Source organism: Solenopsis invicta, chromosome 7 (genome assembly GCF_016802725.1).
Source record: "Solenopsis invicta isolate M01_SB chromosome 7, UNIL_Sinv_3.0, whole genome shotgun sequence".
In the NCBI taxonomy this organism is placed as follows: domain Eukaryota; kingdom Metazoa; phylum Arthropoda; class Insecta; order Hymenoptera; family Formicidae; genus Solenopsis; species Solenopsis invicta.
The window spans coordinates 3,898,122-3,923,351 of NC_052670.1; the positions used below are offsets into that span (position 1 = coordinate 3,898,122).

The following is a 25,230-nucleotide window of genomic DNA, read 5'->3' on the forward strand; positions in this document are numbered from 1 at the left end:
GCCTAGCGCATAAAAGAAAAAAAAAGCAAATTTGACGCTTGTTTGATCGTTGCAACTTTGCGGATTATACTTTCTCTTCTAGTCTCCGTCTTTTACCCCTTCGTACACTGTTCCTTCTCCTCCTCTTCCCCTCACGTCCCTTTTGCGTCGTCGCGCGGCCTTACCATCCCTCCGGGCGGCACTTTATTCCACTCTCGCCCCGACGTGAAGTGGGTGGTCGCGGGGTCGATGGGTGCACAGGGGCGAGCGCGGTGGGATGCGGTGGAACCGTGGGAGCTGAGTGTGGCGTTCTCCACGGGGGTGGCGTGGGTGGTCGCGGATAGGAAGGGAGAATGGAGACGGGAGGGGTAGCCGATCATCTCCCCTCTGCATCCCCCACCTTGCATCACGCCGCACGGGCGCCAACGTCAAGCGCTTTCGAGACGTTAAGGCCGACACTCGCGTCGCGCACCTCGGTCCGACGACATCGAACGGAAACGCAGGGACACACGTGTGGTCGAGGCGTTCTACGATTAGGCACCTCCAGAGCGAAGTGGTCACCGTTTCCGTGGACCACGCGAGCCTTTGACAATCGCCATCGAAACTTCTTTCGCCCAGATCACGTTTCGGTATCGCGTACGACTTGAACTCGTTCGTCGTTGAACCGCGCATCGCGAATCGTTTGCGACACGTGCTTCGCGTGATAGTTGTTATGTGCGTATCGCGGCGGGAAGAAGGGTGAAGTGTTCAGATAAGTATTCATAAGTGAAAGAAAGAAAAGAATTCGTAATCTGTCTCGCGGCCTGACAGGTTCCTCGATGCACCTTTTGTCAGGGGGTGATAGTTGCACGTGGTGGGAACTCGACGATCTCTGACAACAGCCCCGCGGTGAGCACAAGGAGTTGCATTTGTCAATTAACAAGTGAGAAAAGAGGGATCCGTCGTTGCCGAGGGTTCTTGCCAAGATCGTCAGGACCATGAAGAAATCTTATTTCGTCTTCGTGAGTACTAAATTCTTCATTACATCGCTCGACGCACCCGCATAGATTACGATTGTCTTTCGGTGACGAGACTTCTCTTGGCTACTTGAGCCTCTTTTTTCCTCTTTTTTCCTTTCTGTTTTCTGATCGTCGTCACTTGAGAGATGACGGCAAAACAGGTCGGACCTCCTGGGACGTATTTTATGACTCCCATCCTGACTCTTGCTTGTTTCGCGATGAAGATCAAAGGCTACGAGCATCACTTTAATCTGCCGGTGGTTGGCAGTATCTTTCTCATTTCCCTTCGGATAGCCGAACTTTTGAATGTGGTCTCCGAGAGCTAGGGCCTTCGTGTCCTTTCGGTGCGCCACCCTCGTCCTCTTCAGTCCGAGAACGGCAAAATTAACGACGTGACCACGTGACTCTCCCTCCCCCTGTCTGGGGGTTGAAGGGGAACGAGGTCAGTCGGTGCACGCGAGTCGACTAATGTCGGTTTCCAGGCTTTTCGGAGCCTTGAGATATAGAGCTACATTGGCTGCGGTTAATTTTACGAGATTTATAGATTTTGCTTCGTCTGCACGTCTCTAAAATGTTACATTTCGAAGTTATTGACGAGATTGAATTCGGAGAGTGAACATTTAAGATCGTAACTGCATATATAATTGAGAGATAATGAATGTCGCCTCATATGTGCTTTGTCAATAATTTTGGAGAAATGATTTATATTCGCATTTATTTAGATTTAATAGAAAAAAAAGTAAGAAGGCAAATTACCAGATAAAGATATTACAATATATATGTTTTTATTCATCAGTTTACAAATAAAAAATGTAATATTTTTTTTTTTAATGTTTGTCATTTATAGAGAGAGGAGATATTTTTATATTGTCTTCAAATTATTTAAGTCATTATTGTAGATATCCAAGTACAATCAACTATAGTATCTTTTGGTTATAGGTGGAAAGTAGAAATTATTTAAATAAATGAATATTTAATACATGAATACGTGTATACTAAAGTAGAAATACACCTTCTCCCCTTATTTACTTTTTGTACAATAATTTTGTTAATAATTATTATTTTAAAATGAATACTTAACAATTGCATCCGTCAATGCGTTGTTCAATCGATTCCAGATGTTATGAAATATTTAGAACGTTATTTATAAAAATATGGCGAAGTTACGTAATAAGTTAAAGAGAAACAGGGGTAATAATGGGACTCCGCACAAAAATAGATTTTAAAAATTGGTTTTCTTAAAAAAAAGAAAAAAAAAACAACGTTTTGTTATAAAATCGTATATTCATTTAAAACAAAGAAAAAATATTGCAGAATATAGGACGTATGTAAATATACATATATACACAAACTTTTCCACATATAGACTACAGTTATACTGTAAAATCCATAATACGTGTAAACTATGGATTAGTAGAAGAACTATAATAAACTTATTGAATAACTTCTTTGACTTGAAAACTTCGAGAAAAAGGCCTTTAAGCGTCAGCATGTTTAAGAAACTACATTAGCAAAATTCCATTTTGTTTAACTTTGCGTAATTTGAAATGTGTTCAACCAAAAAGACAAAGAAAATTGAATAACAAAAAGAAGCAATCAAGTGCATATGTTCATATGACAGTAAGTCCAAATTAAAAAAAATGAAGAAGTATATGTAATTAAATGCTAAAATAAACTTTGAAAAACTTTTGAAATGCAAATGTAAAAATATCTTGTAATAAATGTAAGATATTGTGTATTAGCGATGGCTAATACACAATATAACGATTATAACGATGGCTTACTAAACAAATGATTCCATAAGTAACGACTAAAATTCGTCATTTAATAATGAAGATATTACAAATAGCCATTATAACTACAAAGGCCATTATACCACTATCTCATTTTACTATTGATTAAAGTATTAATGTATACGTGTTGCGAAGGATCATATATAATAATTGATTCTAACGCGATGGCACTTTGGTAGAAATCTGTCGGGACCTATAAAGATTTCGATCGCTGTCAACAAATTCGCTGCTTGACAAAAGATAGCTTTTCCACGGGGTTCCACGAATTTTGGGGCATCCTTGTTTGATATAGCAGAAACTTTGTCGAAACTTACGAGCATGCTGCGTTGCGTACAATACAAACGAGGAGCTTCCGCGCTTCTTCAACAGCATCTCGAAAGAACTCAGAAGAGAGCGCAGAACTAAAGTAAGGAAAGCAACGGCCATATACTCGGTCGTATTTTTGGTGTTCGCGAGTTTCAGAGCAGAAGATTTATCGGGATATGCGATGCACCCATTGTTGGTTCACGGATTTATTCACGGAGCTCGTTAAATGTTTTGAACGCAACTTCTGTTTCGATTTTTTAACTATTGATAGATATTTTATTCTTATATAAATATTGTACAGATTTTCTCATTAATTATCAGCACGAATGTATATATATATATATATATATATATGTATATATATATATATATATATATATATATATATATGCATGTATGTACACACACACACACACACACACATTACATATATCAAAATAAACGTCATAACGTATTTTTTAACTGTACATTTGGCATGAAGGATTAAATCCTGCACAAAAACTTCTACATTTTCAATGAAATATTCAAAATATTGCTGCGAAATATATAACGATGATTCCCATCAACGGGAGATTTGATCAATCGCGTAGAGAAAAATCGTGTCCTTTGATCTCTGAAATCACTATTTCCACTTTTTATTTCTCACGAAAAAAGAGCAACTACTACTCCGCTTTTAAAGGAGCTCACGAGCGTTCCGTAATTCTTGAATATTTTTCTCGTGTATTTTGCATTTTTACAGGGGTCTTGTCGCGCCTCGTACAAAATTTTTCACCCTGTTTCGAGACGCGAGTAACCCGCTGAGGGAATGAAACGGAGCTTGTAATCTACGAGGTACAATGCTCGAGATCTCTTGTCATGATCTGCTCCCTCTGTCGCCAAGATCGCCTTTTCTCACCTGTCGAGAGAGATAAAGAAAAAAGGAACGATCGGGCGATCTTTCGGTATGCCTTGAATTTGCTTTATTACCTGTCGATTATACGTGGCCACCCTAAGAGCTGTTGTTATTTTGGATCCATTGTCGAATCCCGCCGCCTGGGACTTGTCGCAGTCTATCTTTCTATGTTTCTGCTCGCTTCTCTGGCTTTATACCTGTAAAGGATCTAGAAAAGACCCAAGTCAGCAAACAATGCTGGCGGGATCAGTACAAGCCAAGTACCTACAAATCTTCGTGAAAGATGGTGTTGGGAGGAGATTGGAATTATGTGGGCGCCAACATCAACAGACTAAGAGAAGATAATTATTAGAATATATTTAGCAGAATCATGAATGAGCAAAATAAATAAGAAAATATAGAAAATATTTTTCATTATTCCACTTTCAGAAATGCGTGAAACATTTATAAGTTGAATTGCATACTAAATTACGCCAATTGTCATAAGATAAATTTTAATTTTTCGATTGCACACTACATAATAATTTAAAAATTTTTTAATACCATTGTTAATTCTTGCCTGAGGAATTTTTTGTAAAAACTTTTTATATATAGCTATTTTGCACAACTCTCTTTCGCAAAATTAGCAAATTACACTTTCCGCTACAGGCTTAGAACTTTAATATTTCTGTCTACGTGGGAACCCGTGTTAGTTCTAGAATTCGCAATTCCAAGGCAGGCAGTATACTATATAAAGGAAAGGGACGATGAATATAACAGGCTACGTAATACACGTTTACGCGATACATTTCCGGCGTATTTAAAATAAAGCGCATTTACGTTTCTGTGCAATATACTTATTATATTAGTTTGCTCTTCAGCAAAACAGGTATGACAGAACAGATTTTCACAAGGCAGCTGATACGGTAATAATAAGATTAATATCCTTTTCCTGCAATTTCTATTATGAAAAAGGAATTTTCAAATTAGAGGAATTCTGAAGTGACACATCAATATGATTTAATTATTTTAAATGGCAATTTGCAGTTTGTGCGTAATGCATCGAGAAATTTTATAAAATTAGGTAAACATTGTTGAAAATATTTACAATAGAATAGAAAGAGATTTAAAGTACAGTATGAATTAATTTAATAAAAATTGCTAATTAAAATTTAAAAAAGCCTGGCTTACATTTTCTAAAAAAGGTTTCTTTGTAAACTTATTCGAATTCGTGGATTTCCATAAAGTTTCGACATCAATAATAAGCAGCTTAAATTTCATACGTTTGGAAGATTACAACTTTTTGATGAAATAGCGGCGCGCTGTAAAAACATACCACTGTTTTACCGTGCGAAGAAACAGAGAAAGAATCTATCGCGGGGATGAAAGGACAATGTACCAATAAGTGTTTAAAATGAGATAACTGAAAATAAAAATATCTTCATGTTTTATTGATGTATTTGATTCATTTTGTGGTTGCCATGTGTGTCAAATATACTGTATTAAAATTATTTATATGTTAATACTAAAATAGTACAATTAAAATGGTTTTTACATGGTATTGATTGCTTAACTGATTTCGCTTTGTTTTACAAATATGCTTTTACTACGTATACTGTGGCAGTCAACTGATAAATTAATAAGTTGATTATAAATGAACTGCAAACTGTTTAAAAAAACTAAAGAGAGGTAAAAAATCGATAATTAATTATCTTTTTCAGAAGAGAATTATTAAATATAATTATTAATTATTTAATATAAAATGTAAAAATTTAAAAGATAAAATTTATCCTTGTTTTCATTGGAAAATTAATTTATTATTACTATACATACGCATGTATTGTATTATGTTTCAAGAAGAGTGAAATTGTAATCGTGATTTCATAAATCAAGAAACTGGGTCACGTTTTTTTGCGCTAAATTAATTTTTCTGATTTATCAAAATCGCGCACATTTACATAGAGCGAATTTGATTCTTCTCGGAATATAAAAATTTGAAAAAGTAATAATAGCAAATTAAATTAGATAAGTTCTTTTTCCATCAAAGTACGGTAAAATTTTATTATATTCAAACGTTAGATTTAATACCCATTCATCAAAATTAATTTGAAATGCAAGCAACAGAATATTCGGCATAAATTTAATTTTCAGTACGTTAAATATTTCACAGTGACAAATTGACTGGCACACAGTACTTGGCGTTCTTTTTTTGTGTAAGCTTACAACATGTATATGTGTTAATTTTACTACTACTACAACGTCGGAAACGGTACATCGTTACATTAAATCGCGCGATCGCAATTCAAAATACTGAGAGACGTGACTTTCTGGGCAATTAGCGATTAATACTTGGCGCAGATAATTAATTTTCAAGGAATCATATTGAGACAACAGTTATTTATCGAGATCGCGAAGTACATAGATGTTTCGCGTGATTTATTTTCAATTGAATTGGGAATCGAAACGAGATAGGGAACGAGAATTACAAATTATTATTTTATGATATTAATGAAAAGTAATTGTTTCTTTAGCGATCTGAATCGGTATCTCTCGTGTCGTGTCGTGCTTTAAATTTTTTGTTGATTCGAATAAATTCGCTCACCGTTTACGGATTGAGTTTGCGGATACATGAATTACCGAATTGAATAAATTAAATGACGAAAAGCCGCGTAGATATTTTTATACGTTCAACGTTTACTAATAATTAATGCGCAATGTTAAGAATATAGAATATTCGCAATATCGTTATTCTACAATTTTTTAAGCTTTTGGAACGGCAATGTGTATCGACTCATAGCCTTGGTGACTGTACACGATGTATAACGTACTATGCTTACACAAGGTCGCCGCGTTATCATTCGTAACAGTGAGGCTCGAGCGGGCAGGTCGCGGTATAAATCGCTCCGCATGTTGTCTCATTATCCCACGCAATACGATCAGGTGTATCAGGAGATGCTAAATGAGATCGCTCGTTACGAAGACTCGGTTCATGAGGATATCGTGCAAAATGTTACGAAATCGTTATACTCTGGTAATTAATTCAAATTACCATCAAGCGTATTCGGTGTCCGATCGATTTTTAGTCATGGAAGTTTCTTAAAATCTCCGAGTCTTACGCTCCTTATGCTTTTCTAAAAAAAGAATTTGTCGTGGGGAAGACTCTGTGTGATGAGGCGATCAAGGTTGTCAATTTCGTGAATAAGGTCTATCAAGTTTATTTTTGAGTTGGACATCAAAGACTGATGCTTGTACTTAACGTGTCCTTTTTGTGAACAGGGAAAATTTTGTATGTATACTTTTTGAAGAATTTGGATGTCTTATATTTTCTTCAAAGCATTAAATGATATAAATAAATATTTAGCATTTTACCCGATATTAAAAAGACATTTGAAAAGAGAAAATGAACACATTTAGGTATTAACAATTTTTTCTGCAGTTTTATAGATAATAATTTATTTTTATTCAATATAAATCCGTATAATATTGGAACGTCTTCTTCAATTTTCATTTCTAAATCCTACAGTCATTTTTTTATATGCGTTTATTATAAAAATTACAATTTTTTAAAATCAAATAACTCTTCCACCTAATTTGTTATTTGTTTTTGATATAATTAAATTATACTTTACATTTTATTTTCGTCCAAAATAAAGTGACGTTAATTCTAAAAATGTGAAAATATGTTCACATGAGTTTTTAGAGATTTTCTTAAATCACTTTAAATAAATGAAAAACTGGACGGACGCGAGATATCCATGACGGTGACAAGAATATACTTTTTTCACATCTTAAGGGTTAATGCACGCGCGAGTGAATTTTCACGAGTGAGTGTTATGCTACGAAGAAGCAGCAGAAATGGAATACGAGAAGCGGAAAACGCTCGTGGAGGCATCGTGCGACGGCGGAGCAACCTAAAAGTCATTTATTAATTTTTGTTTACGTTACCTGCAATATTAATTGTTTATAATTATTTTCTGCATAATAATTATTTTCTGCAATATTAATTATTAATTATTTTGGACTTTGTTATAATTTAGGTACATTTTGTGTTTTACAGATCAACGTAAATTGCTGTGCAATAAATTGTATCGGTATTTCAATCAAATTATTTTTATTTTAATCTGAAGTAATTGATCTGTTAAAATTGTGTACCAGAAACTTTTTAAGAATATTTAACATAATATCTCTTACGGATCTATTACTTGAGATAAGTTAATATCATATAAAGTTTAATTACATAATATAAAGTTGTTATTATTAATTTTTTTTCATGACGTTCAAAAATGAAAGTTGAAGAAGACGTTTCGATATTATACGTATTTATATTGAATAGAAATAAATTATTACTTACAAAACTGCAGAAAAAACTGCTGATATCTAGGTGTGTTTATTTTCCTCTTTCAAATAACTTTTTATATCGATTAAAATGCTAATATAGAAATTTATTTACTATATATAATTTAATTTAAAGTTTTTCGCTGAAACTCTTATTCTCAAAAAAAGTTAGACGTTTCTGTAACTTATTATTTAAATACTTCAAACGCGTTGTTATAGAATTATTTAAATTCATTCGCATCGATTCGCATTGGCGGGCATTTTTTGCCTGTGAGATATCATGCACGCAAATATTAACGCGCTTGAAAACGAATCCCTTCGCGCTCTTCGAAACGTACAACGGCGAAGGTCGATTCTAATGGCACGTTTTAAACGGTCTCCCGGACGCGACCGCAAACGGCGGGCTAGACGCGGGGAACGTGCAAGCCGCACGGAAGTGTTTATGATCTATGGGCGGAGTGCCTGGAATTATGTACGAGGGAAGATTGTGCAAAGTGGATTAGTGGGATATTAGTGGCGGTCAAGCGTGCTGGCGCTTTCAAGATAAATACTTTGGCACGATATAGGCCCCGTGTCGTGTTACAAAGCGCTCGGGAATCGTTAGCCGCGTCTGCGCGTCGCGTGATTGAGTTCCGAGGTAGCTCAGGTTCAGATGGGGTATGCGTGGCCGAAGCGAAACGCTTTTAGACTCCTATTAGAAGCTGAACACGGAGAGGCATTCCTTAACACCTCGTTAATATCGCCCTGTCGTTTTAAGAATTTATCTTCGATCGGCGGCGGAGATTAAATCTGCTTTGCTGGCTACGCGATTTGGAATGGTATATAGTTGTTCTTGTTACATCGTGTTAGCTGCGAGGCGATGTAATCGAAGAAGCAGAAATAGATAAATATTCTTTCAAATGCATTTTATTTCGTTTTTTAACGCACTTATTCGCTTCTTTATTTTTCCCGTACACGGTCCTTTTTGCTGATTTATGCTCCTTCATCTAACTCGCATTGCATTCTATTTTTCTCACCGAATTTTCTTTTACATAGTGAGCCATATTTTTAACGCGAAATATCGTGTGCATATGTATGTCAACAAAACCGTTTACATATGTGGGTACATTTTACGTATTCACAAGTCCAAAGTTAGCGATGTGCTTATTAAAATAATGGAACGCGACAGATATGCAAGATGTAATTCTATGAGAATACGAGAATTGGACATTTAACAGACGTTTCATCAGTGGTCTGACACTTTAAATACAGACATTGCTGGTCATTTTTTAACTTTTGTATTAAATATCTGAGTACTGTCTCGTCTCAGTTCTGTTAAAACAAAATTTTATTATAAACTAGATTAAACAAGGTAATACTCGTATAATCGTTTGATGTTAATTAAAATAAACTAAACTGGTAACAAGTAAACAAAACGAGATTTGATTGCAATTTCGGATTTGAAAGCTTAATTAAACTCTTGTCATTCATAATTATTCGTAGATTTAAAAGTGTCCATTAAAAGGTGAAATGCATTAACTGTTAAATAAATTTTTTTATAAATTAATTTTACCAAAACAAGACGATGCGAAAGCATCGAATGATTGAAATAAATTCAGCATGTTCACGAATTAAAGGATAGCTTTACGAAAATGCATCTCGTGATGCAATTTGTACACGAAATAATAGTTTTTATTTAAAATAAAGTTTGATTATTCGAACGATAATGCGAATAACGAAACGAACTATACATTTATATGTAAAACTTTAATATTTTCGCGCAACGCCTCGGGCAATGAAAAAGAAAACTGCAAATATGCTCGAGAAAGTTTGTTCATGATCGTAACCCGGCGTACTATGTGCGGATTCGTACATTTTTAGACTGCCTGTTGTAGCGTGTAACATGCCATAATCGCGTTAGTGGTGTTGATCGCACACGTATTCACAATTTCGACGAGGCTTTCTTTAAGGGACTCGCCACTGGGTAACTTTCTCTCAACCGAGTCTCTGTCAAATAAGTTGTGCCTCATTCTCTAACGAGTGGTAAATTAGCGCTGCACGTGGTAGCGCGAACTAGTTCATACGACCTCAGTCGTCAGTTAGTAAATAATACGTAATTACAGGGCGCGATGAAATATAGTCTGTTAGTCCAGTTACTCCCAGAGATCAATATTACCTAGACTTTACCGTTGCTAAAACGGTTAACGCGTCTTGTGTGCGCTTTCATAATTATATCGATCGCTTTTAATCATAATATTTAATGTACAAACATAAAATTGAGTAAATTACTGTAACGTATTTATAATACGGCGCGATAATTATTACAAACATAAGATATTTTTGCGTCAGTGGAGCGGATAAATTAAATTATCTATCCGCACGCGCGTATTGTTAGAATGCTGGTGACAAGTTCCAAACGTATTGTTAAATTGCTCGATGATCGACGATCTATGTCGACAAAGAATCCGTTCTATTCATCCATCTATCTGTCCGTTTATCCAGTTCTATTTTGTCAGAGACTGAAATAGCTCGTAACCATTGCACATGATACTTTAAAATTGACTACTGCAAATTCAAAAGCTTTGATATCAATGAGATGTCATATTTATGGATGTCAGATTATTAAATGAGATGTCAGATTATTAAATGGCACTTTTATATACGTTAAATTTAAATGTATTTCTGATATGGAAATATGGAAGATATTTTTTTTCCACTTTTAGTACCTATGCTCGTCCTTTTATTACTAGCTGATAGAAAACTATATCATACAAGTGACTTTTAGATCACTGTAGAAATGATAATTATATCGACGACATAATGTTGTTGGTCAAAGTACGATAAAATTTCACGAGCTAACTTATCCTTAAAAGACGGGAAACTCGGTTTGCTCATGGGAAATCTGAGCGAGCGTACTAGTATGCACTGGGTTCGGGATCGCTTACAGAAGGATACAGAAACGCATGGATACTCGTGCGAGTAGTTGGTGTGAGAGTTCGGTAACGCTGTGAGAATTTCCGAGAGTCTCGCCAGATTATCGAGCTAGCCGTTCTCCCGCGCGCAGTTGATCCCAAATGCACTGCGGCCGCATCCCTTAGCTGATCGGACCTTTTGATTAAATCATTACGTGAATATAATTTTCGCGGATAATTATTTCGGCCGTTGATAATCACAATAGACGATCTCGCTGTGAGAATAATCGAATCCGGCAAATCTGAATCATAAAGTCATATTCTCGTACATATAACTGTGAATATGTATTTACAATCCTCATCTTTTCAGGGACTGGAACACGTGTGTTTCAGTTTTTCTGTAATTCTAATATTGCTGACAAAAGAAAAACGAATAATATTAGCAAATACTATTCGTTTTATTACTATTCGTGGTTACCGGAAAAATCTCCGACAAAAGGAAAAAAAATTCGTTATATCATGGCAGATATAACATTTATGTTATTTGAAATTGCGTGGTACTGAAATATTATTTTTTTAATTAAAAATTTTTTCTAGAAAATGATAAATTTTTGGTAAATCGTGCCACATGAAATTATTCATCTTGTACACGCTTTAAAAAAGTCACAATTTGTAAATATTTTCCTAATATTGCTTTTTCTGATTTTACGAATAAAATTATTTTGTTTTAATTAAAAAAGAAACTAACAATTGGTACAAATTGGCAATAGCATCGCGAATATATGACTTATTTGACTTGTAAACTCATTATAAATATTAAACTTGTTGAGAGCTCTGAAAACGAATTAAAATAAAATTTCTAAGCTTGATTATTCTTCATGGAAGTATCGTTTAAACAGTAATGCAATATTTTATCGTTAGCGAAATCGTGAAACATGATATGCATATCAGGCAGACTTATTGGCTGTAACTTCCCTCTACTTCGAATACCGCGGGATGTTTGGAGTGAAACGCGTTTAGGCACGAATCGAGGTTATTGGACGAATTTCGTGCACATTTGCGATAAAAGATGCGCTCATTACTGTAGCCGTCCTCGAGGCAATGACCGGCCCATTTCGACCGATCGGTCTTCGCTCGATCGCGGCATCGAGTTCCTCCGTTAATGGGTTAAAAGAGGCGCTCCGTTCCGGCTCTTGCAAGGCACTTTATAGATTGCCCCTCGAAGTAGTAAGCCGTTAAGTCCCGTGCTGTACTGAAAATGTTTTAAGAACTTAAGGGCTGTGGCCGGCCTAAAAGGATTATGACCGAGCCGCCAGCGTGACCACGCGCGCGAGGACTTTTAAAAGTAGAAGCGTTCGCGCTTATCTCAATAACGACCGCTCTCAGGTTTTACGGATTCCCCATTCTCCCCGCCAATCGACCAATTGGTAGTTGGTGCGCGTGCTGTCGTTGCTGCAGCCAGGAACGATCGGGAATTCGAGGATTACGGCTCGCGCATATATACGCGTCGAGCGATCGGGCAAGGTGGCGACGACACGATGTCGTTTGGACCGCTCGAGATGTCAAATACCATCCGCTCCTCGTAAATTCTTCAGCAACGTCCGGGGTATTTCGATCTCTTCGCATGTTGGACTCGCCTGGATATGGATATGTAAATGCGGACGCGCGCTGCGACGAGCATAAAAAAAAAAGTACTTTGCCTGATGGCAACGTTAGTTTCGCGTTTTACGATTTTCCGTCGCTCGCCGATTCCGTTATATATGCTCGCGAGCACGACGACGGGGAGTATCGCGACCCTTTCACGCATCGCTGTGACCATAGATAATTTTTATATCGCCCGTTACGTTGCCTCGGTAACACTCTCGGAAGTCCATTTTTAACCTAGAAGCGAAATTATCTGGTTATTTATAAGGCATTAATGATGGATAAACGTCTATCGCCTGTAGCATAACTCCGCTAATGCGGCTGGAACGGGTATTCTATCGAAAACGACAAATTACAGAGGCACGACATTGATGACGGTAGTAGTGCTGGTAGTGGTCGCCTTGTTTTACGAATTTCTCTCCGGCCAATCGATATGAGCAAGACGTTTGAGAAATTGAAGACTACTGAACCGCGTACGTCCAGTTGCTAGTCGGGATAATAGTTGTGCCAGGCACCTTTCATCATCGGGAGGCGGTAATGGACCGATACCTTCGGGATCCTTGGTACTATGTTTCCAATTCCACAGGCTTTCTACTTCGGCGATAATTTGGCATCTGGTATATACTGGAAAATTCCAAGGCACACGTAGCGCGCATCGTCGATTATTTCAGCTCCCAAAAGAGAAACGGCATGTCTTAAATAGAAAAATATGAAGAAGCGTGTCCGGTTTACCGATTTTTACAATAAGCTCTACTGACAATGATGCCAAATATTTGGACAGAATAATGTTGACGAGAGAGATTGTTCTTCTGGAAGTTATTTGTAATTTTGCTGCTTGTCAAAGTTCTGATTTTAATCAATAGTAAATATTAGCTTTCTTAAATATTAAAGAATAAATATTGAATTTAAATTTCTATTTTAATGTCGTTATAAAAATAATAGAATTATGAGAGAGAGAAAGAGAGAGAGAGAGAGAGAACAAAGAATTAAACACCTGATAATTGAATTTAATTTTGTTTCAGCTTTTTATTTCATATTGATTTATTCTAAAATAATTTTAACTTTCTCTCTTTCCCTTTGAATATTTATTTATTAATCTATTTAATACGTTTGCACATATTCTTTTCTTTTATTCTCTTAATATTATAAGTATAATAAAATTTATAAAATTAGTAATATTGCTTTTTCTATCCGTGATATGTCTATAAATTCAGTATGGATTTATGCTCAAGAATATTTCGGTAATTCTCTCGTACTATTCAAAAAACTATCTATTTGATAAGAGCGCACAAGCGTGCCAGAAAAGCAATTACTCGCTTAAACGTCGATGAGGTATCGATTGGCAGGGAGAGATGTAGCTTCAGTTACGAGCTTCTTCTAATGCGATTGATGTTCGCTTGGTTACGTTATTCGTTTGAAGCATTTCGCTTAGGTCTTACATTTTTAATTATGGGCAATTTCATTTATTAATAATATATAGAAAGCTTCTCGTGTGTCCAAAAATTTTATGATCAAATAAGATTTTGTACATATTTTGTACGATTCTAAAATTCTGAAAAAGTTTAAAAACATTAAGCAATTTATAATATAACGAAGTTATAACTACATTTTGCAATATTTATATATATATATATATATATATATATAATGTTAAAATGAAATACAGGATTTTAATAAAATTTTAATAACAATTACCTTTAGAATATTTATATTCAAAAAGCAAAACGAAATTAAATGTGAAAGTAGGAATCAATATATTTAACACTGGAATAATTTATCCCTATTATCTTTAATTTCAATCATAATCTAACTTTAGAGTAATTAAATTAAATGGCAGATACATAGTTGCTTGATAATATACATATAAATCTCGAATTTTTCCAAACAAAATATATCATATGTCTTCACAAATCTTTTCGCAATATTCGATTGTCGATGATCGATTTCGGGATGATCGGAATTGGGAATTCCATCTCACGCGACTGGTAACGAGAATGACGAGATTAGATATCGATTACGTTCGCGTCACGCGTCACGAGGAGAAACGATTTTTCGCCAAGTCGATGAGCAATTCTCGATAGAAACGGAATACTTCAAGGAACGATATGGTAATTCTCTATGCTGGATATCGGTTTTGAAGATATGCTATTTTTCAATCGATAGAAGTTCATAGGTATTATCTCGCGAAACTAAATCAAATTACATTGGATCATATTTATTTAGTTTATATGACAAGAATAAAAATATTTTTATGCACATATCAAAAATAGATATAAAAATAGGAATAATATTCACGATAAAAGTATTTGACTTGAACTTTCTGAAATCAAATAAATAATGATGATAATTAATCATGTCAACTAAAGCGAAAATTATATTATTGTGAGAGACAAAACCTTTTATTAAAAATTTTAAAATAATAGAAAAAGAGCTACGTGAACACGAGGAAAGTACTTTTTTTTAATATTATTAACAAATATTATATAACGAAATTATATCATTTATTAGGTAAAAGTTGATAGAAATTCATATCTCAATAAAAATTTCATATGTTTTTTACTATTTTTAAAATTCTCGGAAATGTGAAAATTTAATATTTGAAAAACACGCATATTTAATGATCAAGTTAGTGTATTTGCATAATGGAAACGTGATGTATCTTCAGTAAATACCACAGAAGGAATCTGCACCAAAATGACGGACAAAATGAAACAACAAATCGATAATGAATCTCAGCGAGAAATAGAAGGTGAATAGTCTTCCGTGAAACGAGGCATGTGCATGTTCAAACGTTTTCGATGACCTGGAAATTAACGGAAACCGTTAAAATCGACTTTCGTTACGCGAGCTAATTTCGAGGATTCCTCGGGGTATCGACACTAGTGAACAACGTGTGTACAGAACTTTGGAGTGTCTCTCTCTCCATTCATGTTTCAGTAGAATTGCTTCCACGAGGTACATGAACTCACTTACATTAATAACGTTAACTTAAACGTCATCGACACAATTACTTTTGGATAAATTAATTTCTTTTACTATTTAAAAATATTTTGTCACTAAAAGAAGAATAAAAAAAAAATGATGTGTAAGATATTCTGTTGTAATAGAAAATGTTTATATCTCAGAAACATCGTTCCTATCGTTGTAATCTTAACAATTAAAATTGTTGTTTCATTTATGTCATTTTCGAACTGTCGATCGATACAGTTATTTCCTTGACCATTTAAAAGAAACGTCGTTTCGCTTGTTACGCGTATTGAATCGGAAAGTCATTTCTTCGGCGTAGCTCTCGACGGTGTTTGTAACACACATATATATAGAGGGGGGAGGGAGAAGGGGCGAGACATTCAACGCGCCGTCATTAACGCTCGCCACGGGAGAGTGCGACGACCCGGGTCGCAATTAGTTCACGTACCCGGTCCGTGAACCTGGCGAAGAAACGAAATACCGCGCGCAAAGCGCATTGCGCGACCGCGCAGTCACGTCTCTTTCGTATCGTCGTGGGACGAATGTACGTATGCAGGTGCAGCATGGCCGTGCGCTAAAATGCAACACCGCGTACGCAATTATGTGGGAAACATGCAAACCCATTGACATGCCTACGCGCACGCTGTTTTCTCTACTTAGGATGCGCAATTTTCTTTTTCGTCGCGGTTCTCGCTTCTCGGTTCTCGTCGGGGGTTGTAAATATCGTTTGTGCGCGTGACTTGACACGCGCACATACGCTCTCGCACGTTTATTTACTTAGTTATTAATGATGTTTTCTCTGCAACGAAAAAAGGTATATAAAAACGAAGATATTTATAGACTAACATGTGAGTAAAACTCTCCTAATAGCAGTCAGTAATTAGTGAGCGAAAAAAATTTGGAAGAAATATGTAACAAAATTAGCATTTCAAATGATCGTGAACAAGAGAGTTGGTCTTCAGTAACAATCAAAAATAAAACATTTTTATTTATATTTTTTCGACATTTTTAATTAACGTCACTATGCTGAAAGGAGTATATGTAATAATTAATATAGCACGTACGCAGATGCACTTATATATTTATTATGCTTTCTAATATATTTTCTTAATATATATTAGCTATTATACATATATTTACCTACATACATATTTATACAAATTTATACAAATTTATATATAGTGTCCGAGCATACATATGCGCACGCTGTGGTCATTATTAATCGCGACATCGTTAACGATGCAAAAGCTTTCGTCTCTGTTGGATTTGTTTTTTCGAATTAATGCTGAGGATATCTTTAGAATCGTAAAGAACATTACAAGCTAAAGTACTGTCACAAATAGTGATTATTTATTTTATACGTGATTCAATCTTGAATTAGATCGAAAAATATATAACAGAAATCTAAGTTAAAAATAATTTTTGTTACTATCTTCTTTGCACAGTTCAGTGAAAAAATTACAAGAATATAGAAGAAATATATATTAAGTAACAGAGACGAAAAGTAATGCAAATTAAAATTTAAATGCATTTGGATGTGATTAATGTTTTTTATATTTTTTTTATAGTTATTTCTTTTTTTATATAATATTATGTTCTTTGTCAAAATATTGCCGCGATAAAAGTTCGTAACTGGTAACCGGACAATATTTTGCACGTCATCAGAACACCGTGGAAGCTGTGCTGTAGAAAATCGTCGGCTCTGTCATTGCGCGTCCATACGATAGGAAACATGAAACTATTTCCGACTCACAGTTAAGTAATATCATCGGAAAGATGAGAATGCGCTTTTAAGAGAAAACATTTTTCATGAAATAAGGCATCGTGAAATTGTGTATGTTCATTTACGATAATGTTGCGTAAAATTTTTGTTATTATAATCTTGATTTTCGAACGCTGTTCTTGTTTGGAGTACAGAATAAAAATTTAAATAAAAGTTCTAGCTTAAATAAGAAGCTTAATTGAATGTAAGATACACAAAACAATTTACATATAAATTTAATTATTTAATAACATTTTCAGACGAAATCTGTATTATACTTGATACTTCTATTTAAAAATATGTTGAAAGATACATTTTATTATTTGAAGCTGCATTTTGCTCTTTCTTTATAAAATTATAAATTTATTTATTGAATAATTTAATACTAGACTTTTGAAAAGACCATTATGTCGTATAAAAATAAAAATATAAAAATCATTTAAAGAATATAAAAAGTTGAGATTACAAGCATAGATCATCCCTTAAGATAGTGCTAAAGGATGAATAAACGTATATAGCGAATAAAATTGGATCAGGTTGTGTAAAAGCGCATTAATATATCATAAAATGAATGCTCAATCAAAACTTCCCTATAAAAATTTTATAACCCACTTCAACGCACTTGATGTCCTTGCTATACTTTCCGCCCGTGTTGTACCGTGTAATCAAGTACTGGAAGGGGCCGATCAATGAAGCTTACAAAGACCGTTCGGGAAATATTCTGGAATATTACTTAATGTATAAGGCGCATGTCGTAATTATAAGGGAAATGCCGACATTCAGCCGAACGGTGCGGCGTGAAAATATCCTAACGATTCCTTGACGCTGAATAGCAAAAAATTGAAATCTATTCCGCGGAAGACAGTGGTAGAAAGTAATTAGAAAGAGCGAGCGATTATCGCGATTAAAATCCGCCGGGTAATCTCGCGATTTAACGCGACGAGAGGTCGATTTGCATAATCCACCGTAGACAGCGAGCTAAATTCGACGTTGAGTTATTCCATCCGCCTCTGTAACAATGTAATCTTCGCGTTATTCGATCGTTTAAGAGCTCTTCCCACCAGTAATTTAGATTTAAGACTAGCGATTTTTGTTCTTTTTAAATTATTGCTTACTTTTATTACGGTTGTTAAAGTTATCTCAAGTTTCATTGATTTTGCATATATCTTATTACTTCCGTTTCTAAGAAACATAGAATTAAATGCAGCTGGTATATGTACATACGACTTTAATAATTAATTGCGAAAGAAATTTTTTAAGCGATTGTGGTAATACAGAAACAGGAAGAAAATGTGTTTCTTTGACTAAAATTAACGGTATCAGTACAATATATATTTTGAAATACAAACGAACTTCTCAAACGATTACACAATTACGTTAATTTACCCATGTTTAAGTGACAGAATATATCCTTAAACTTGTTTTTGCGATTATTTAAGGACGAAGAATTTAGTGTGACGTAATGAAAGCGATGGACAAATAATCGATTGGTCGATACTGACCTAAGGACCACGCTAAAAGACGTCCGGTGGCTTGTCGATTTTCTCACTGCGTGATGAGCAAGCCAAGTAGAAAGAAATTTCCACCCACGACTTGGTCGCAATATCGCGTTTTTATCCCTTGAAACAGAAATGACCAATCCTATGTACCGGAGCTCGAAATCGCTCGGAGAAAGAGCGAGATTGGCTTCGACCGTTTGATCGGGCCAATCTCCGCGCGAGTGTCGAAAAGATTCCCTATTCTCCACTGCCTTCTTGCGAGGCAAAATCTTCCTTGGTCATAGCCATCGCCAATATAATTTCAACTTGCACAAATTTCTCCGATATTCTTTGAGCTGATCGTCCGAGCAATTCGTACTTTTTCAGTTGAATAAAATCGAACGTGTACATAGACAGAAAGATATGGTGTGTAAAGTTGCTAAATGCTGTACAAATACGTTTCAACGTACCCACGATATTATCGTATATTCAGAAACGTACTATTAGCGTATTATTTGCCAAAGATTGATCATACATGATGCTAATGATAATGGATATGACTTGTGTTGATGTAGTAGGACTTTACCAAGAACTCGTTACTTCTTATGTTAATTTTTACAAGCTTTCATTGAGAAATAAGCGAAAGACATGAAATGTAGCTATTATTCTCACTGTACTTTATAATATGAAGATAATTTATGTGTAAACGTGCGAAATGATTGTGAGAGACATTGAAGGCACTATAAATATATAGACTTCACTCGTACATTGTCCAAGTTAGTTCGCACGGAACTCGAAATTCGGACACGTCTGGGTACGTTTGACAAATTGACGCGAACTTCAGCGAGTGACTTTTAGCTTGATGTAAGACGAGTTCTGGTTTAAGTTTGAGCGTCAAATTTATTTTCACCGCATGGATAGATGAGTGAAGTAGTTTCCCCGAAAGGCAATGTCGATTAATAACGCAGATACGAAAATACTATTTCCCTTTTATTTCCGAACCGGATGAGATCTAACACTATGTCAAAATATCCAATTTCATAACATAAATAATTCAAAGAACCCTTGTTGTTCGTGAATGTTTCTGCGTGAATCAACTGTGAAAAAAAACATTGGAGAAAAATAATAGCAAAATTCAATAAAAAATAGTTTTGATTTGGTTCTGTTAACATTTTGTGTGCGCAACTGGTCAGACAACAGCATCCGGTGTTTTAGTTCTGGAAGAAAACAAAGTATTTTACGTTATTCTTAATTGAAAACGAATACTTTAAACGTATTTTGCTCAAAAGCCGTGTATGAGCTTTTTCTGGCATCTGTGTTTTCAATTCTAGATCGTTCTTAAGAAAATCGCTCTTCAAGACCTAGGTCGTCGATTCAATTTCTCACGCGCGAGCGACAGCTCGTGATAGCTCGAACGGAACGCGGAATCGGATACGTTTCGGTACGTTTGACAAATCGACGGAAGCGAGCTCGCGGAAGTTTTTTCTGTGACGCGAAAACTCGCCGCGCCACTTTGAGCGAGTTTTTTTGATAGGGCACATGGTCGCGTCCCTTGCTCGAAAGCTCCTCAGTTATTTTTCCGCGGAAGATCGTTTCCAGTTTTTCCCGCGGCGCATAAAACAACTGAGAGAAACTAAAACTTTCTCGAGTTTTGTTTACGTTTTATTTTTTTACTTATTAAAATTTCCTTCAATTTTGATCACTCTTCATCACGATGGTTTCGTATCATAAAACGATTAAAATATTAAAATTAATCAGATAATTCATACACGATGTTCTTTCTTTTTTTTTTTAATATAAATTTATCACTTAGATATCTATTTTTAATTACATATTTTTAATCAATAAGATCAATAATTGGTCAATAATTAAAATGTTAAGGCAGTAAGAGGTTGTGATATTAATTGAGAGAGAACAATGTCATTTGATATCTTATTTTTCATACAATTATTCGGCGAAATAAATGTAAAAAATATAAATCCGCAATTGCAATTGTATTAAACGATCATAAGAGCACGGGTGAAGTAATTAAAATTGTGTATGCACAAAGTCTCGCAATGAACGTGAAATTTGAACCGATTTGGTAATATATGTGAAATGGAATTAACATTTGAGTTATGCGATTGCTAATAATTTCGGTAAATAGATTTTTGATTAATTAGAGAATTTGACAAATTTAAATGTGCTAATGTACGATGTAAAATGATGAGCATATATTAACATGTGGCACCGAAAATTACTGTAATAGTCATCATGTAATGAAAAAATATTTTTGTTATGATATGCATTTCAATAAATTTTCAAATATAATATTTGAAGTTGTGATGAAGTATTATTACATAATTGATACGAGAATATGTAAACATTTATATGATTATTAATTCTTCTATCTTGATACGTCAGAAAGAAAATTTAAACAAATTAAACGCGTTTTACACTTCATTTTATTGCGGAATGTTTAAAACGTTGCTTGTTATATTTCCGAAATTAATCGTCCATGATCAACGCAGAATATCATAATATTTTTGATAAAATTTGGTTCGCTACGTATGGTAAAATAGAGCGAGATGCGTCTCGTATTTCATTTCTCTTTTTACCGCATGCCTACGCTTTCAATCATTGTAGGTATAATGTGAATCGCGCACGCAGGTTCATAGGGTTCGGTTGAAAGTGAATGCTTTAACGTACGCACCTGCATTACAGGCCACGACATATGATGTTTCTTATTGCCAATAAATCTTATTTTCCTTTTATGCAGTTTCTGAAACATCGTTTTACAATTTTATTGCTGTTTTTCTCAATTTTTAGAATACGTAAAACATTCTCTATATTTTCTGTGTATATCTTTATTTTAATTTTTAATTGGCGTTTTGCTTACACGTAATAATTAAAATTTAATATTAGTAAAATATTTCATGTTTGTGTGTTCATGTATTAAAAAAAATATTAATAAAATATTTATACGAAAATTTTAATGAGGAAATTATCTCAGTTATCTTCGCATTCTCGTAATACTACATTTTTCGTGTATTTATTGATAATTATGAAAACATCTATATCTTCATGTCGATTTTATAGTACGAGGTGCTACTAATGGTATAATTTTTTGTTGCACATTTACTCGTGAGTTAAATTAATCGCATACATGCTGTAATATCGAATCATTAGCGTTGTTTCTCGAATAATGTGCACTATAACTTTCATATGTAGTAGACAAGGAAACCGTGAACAAAACATAATCATGTACGACGCGCTTAAATTCCGTACATGTATACGTATATATATACGTAGATAATAAAGTAGGCACTGCGATTCGTGTGTAGCGCGTATTTATATGGTAGGAGTAAATTTTCTATAGCAAATCTTTCTCAGAATTTGCGAGAAAATCGAGAGATCTGTAACGAGATACAAAGAACTGTAAGAGAAAAGATTAGTACTCTCGTCGAAAGTTAACAAAGAGTTATTAACCGAATACCTTGAATTGAAAATTTTGATGTAACAAAGTTTTTAGATTATGCTAATCCCGAAGATTTCCATATAGTTATAGATATTGAGATTTTTAATAATAAAAATTTATCTAATTGAAGTCATATGGATACACAATTAACATTCAAAGAGTTTTTCGTAAATAGTTTCAATACAAACGATATTAACTTATTACAGTTTTCATCAAATTTAATTTGTTATCAAAAGTTCAATGTGATCAAATCTGTAACACTTTTATTGCATATTCGACATTAAGCGTGCTAAAGATTTTATTTTTATATATATAATGTGAGGTGTGTTTTGCATTATATTATTATTAGACGAATTTTCTTTAAAATTAGTCATATTTACATTATCTGTATTATCGAAAGCAATTACATATTTTAATCGAATTAGCTACGACATAAAAAAATTATACTTTTTTGAAAACTTTAACGCATTAACGACTTGCTAATAGATATTGGTAATACGACTTGCTGTAGGTATGAATTATCGATAGTTTATTAAATTTAAATATTCTGCGTCGATATAATCCATGCATACTGATGACGTTTTAAATTCGGCCGCGAGCTTGGCGAAATGTTAACCCGACGAGAGAACAGGATTTATTGATCAGCCGCTATAAGCGCGTGAATACTCTCCTTCCCTCTCTCCGCGGGGGATTATAAACGGATCGCGAAGTTTCGCTGTTCCATCCTTCGCGAATTTTGCGCACGGTATTACGCAAACCAGGCTGCAACGTCTTGAATTACGCGCGAGCGCCTTCTTCTGCATGCAGACGCGGCGCGCGCCTCCGCGAACGTCTTTAATGGTACATTAACTGCTGCGGTTCTCCTAAATTATTGATATTTACTTGGTACAACCGGAGTATGCACGAACATGTTTTCTCAGTCGAGCACGTTCCTCATCGGGAAAGAGGTATCCACGTTCGCGCGAACGATTAAATTTTATATGCTCGGCTACGAGACACTTTCTCGAATTCCTTCGACAGCTTGTTAAATCATATAGAGCGCGCTTCAGACGCGATATAAATATAATTTTCTTATCTCTTTGGTGTTTTTATACGCGCAACTATTGCTCCAATTTCTGTTTATTGTATTTGAAATTTAAAAATATGTAGTAGTTTTTGTATGCGCGTTATATATCTACACGAATTTGTGTTTTTAATTTTTTAATTGAAATTCGGAAATATTCAAATAAATATTACGATAGTTGCAATGTAATAAATACAATTACTATAAAAGTACTTTAATTATTCTACATTGTAATGTAATATATTTAAAATATATCTCCGAAAAAATTGGATGAAGCAATGTAAGGAGCAAGTAGACCAGAAAACGGACAAATAGAGCGTATGTTTAAAAATAAATTTATCAACACGAACATTGCGTTAGAATGTTGTGGAATGTTTCGGCTTTATTTAGATTTTCTCAGTAATTTCAACCGTAATAAATAATAGTGATGTATAACTAAAAAAAAAATATCAATCTTGTCACGTTTCGATAGAAAACCCGTGGAATTACGTAGAGAGATTGCTAAACGCAAATAAAATTCTAAACTTATATGACAGTTGTGTTGATAGGAACACAGTTTTAGTTACCGATAACGACTGAATTTATTTTTTTATTTCTCACTTTTGCAGTTGGCTATCGCGTAGTTAAAAGCGCATGAACCGTTCCGCGCAATCTAACTCGGGATTTTTATTTGTCACTCGTTCTCTTCTCTACATCGTGAAAATAGTTTTGCGTCATGTCAATCACGTGTCGCGAGCTATGCCTTTTATAAGAGATATCGCGTCATTGACTCTTTACGTCGATATTTTTATGTTTGTTTCACCACGAGAAACATCTTCAAGACCATTTCCAGTTTCTAGATCGAGACAACTAAAATAACGACGCTTTTTCCTCAGTCGTGTTTGTTTGCTGTGTTTGAAACGTAATTGCGGATTGCTTCATCCGATAAGTTGTCTTAACCCATAAATTTGTCTGGAGCAAGATTATGGTACGAAGATGCAAATGCAATTTCGTTCGTTGATTGACGTCGCTACGGCAACCGGGACGCAGGCAGACTGACGTCATTTTAATGCTTTTTTTTGCTCGTTGGAATAAATTGCCTAGTTTGTGCAATTGTATTTTACACGTTTAAATTGAGATGAATTTTTTGCACGAATCGATACGCGAATATTTCAAGATGAATGTTTGTTCGATTAACAATCACTTCCAACGAGCGATAAGTCGACTAAACAAATTTACTTAAGGTTGTATCAATCTTGATACATAACAATATATTTCAATAATGTGTAATTCACGATTTTTAAAAGATTTTACGATTTGTTTCCGCGGAATATTTTACAAACTTTTATATTTGAAACGTCCTGTTTTCTTGCACTCTTACAATCGCTTCGGCTGTTATCTGGGATACGTTTAAAAATACTTTTCTAAATTTTTTACATGCTGCACGGTAAAAGCACATGCAATCAAAAAATTTAACAATCATGAGGGGAAAATGCAACGTGTTACATTAGCACAGCTGCCGACAGACAAAACATTCGCCAACTGACGACATTACCTACGCAAATTTGAACTAAAACGCAGTGATTTCGCTTCACATTTATTCGCGTAACCGTACACTTGCAACATGTATTTGCTCGAGCAGACGCGGAAACGAATGTTGATTCATTCAATAGAGCGTAGATACTCTACAGCGCTTCGGACTGATCG

The 25,230-nt window shown here is 34.7% G+C and overlaps 1 protein-coding gene across 3 annotated transcripts in view; it reads left to right on the forward strand.

Annotated features, from left to right (window-relative positions):
- Positions 1-412: 412 nt before the first annotated feature.
- LOC105199941 (protein madd-4) overlaps positions 413-25,230 on the forward strand; it is a 191,494-nt gene continuing 166,676 nt past the window's right edge. For all 3 annotated transcript variants that reach the window (XM_011167274.3, XM_039451630.1, XM_039451631.1), the window contains exon 1: positions 413-980. In XM_011167274.3, coding sequence (XP_011165576.3) covers positions 957-980 — 24 coding nt within the window. In that variant the 5' untranslated portion in view covers positions 413-956. The remainder of the gene's footprint in view (positions 981-25,230) is intronic.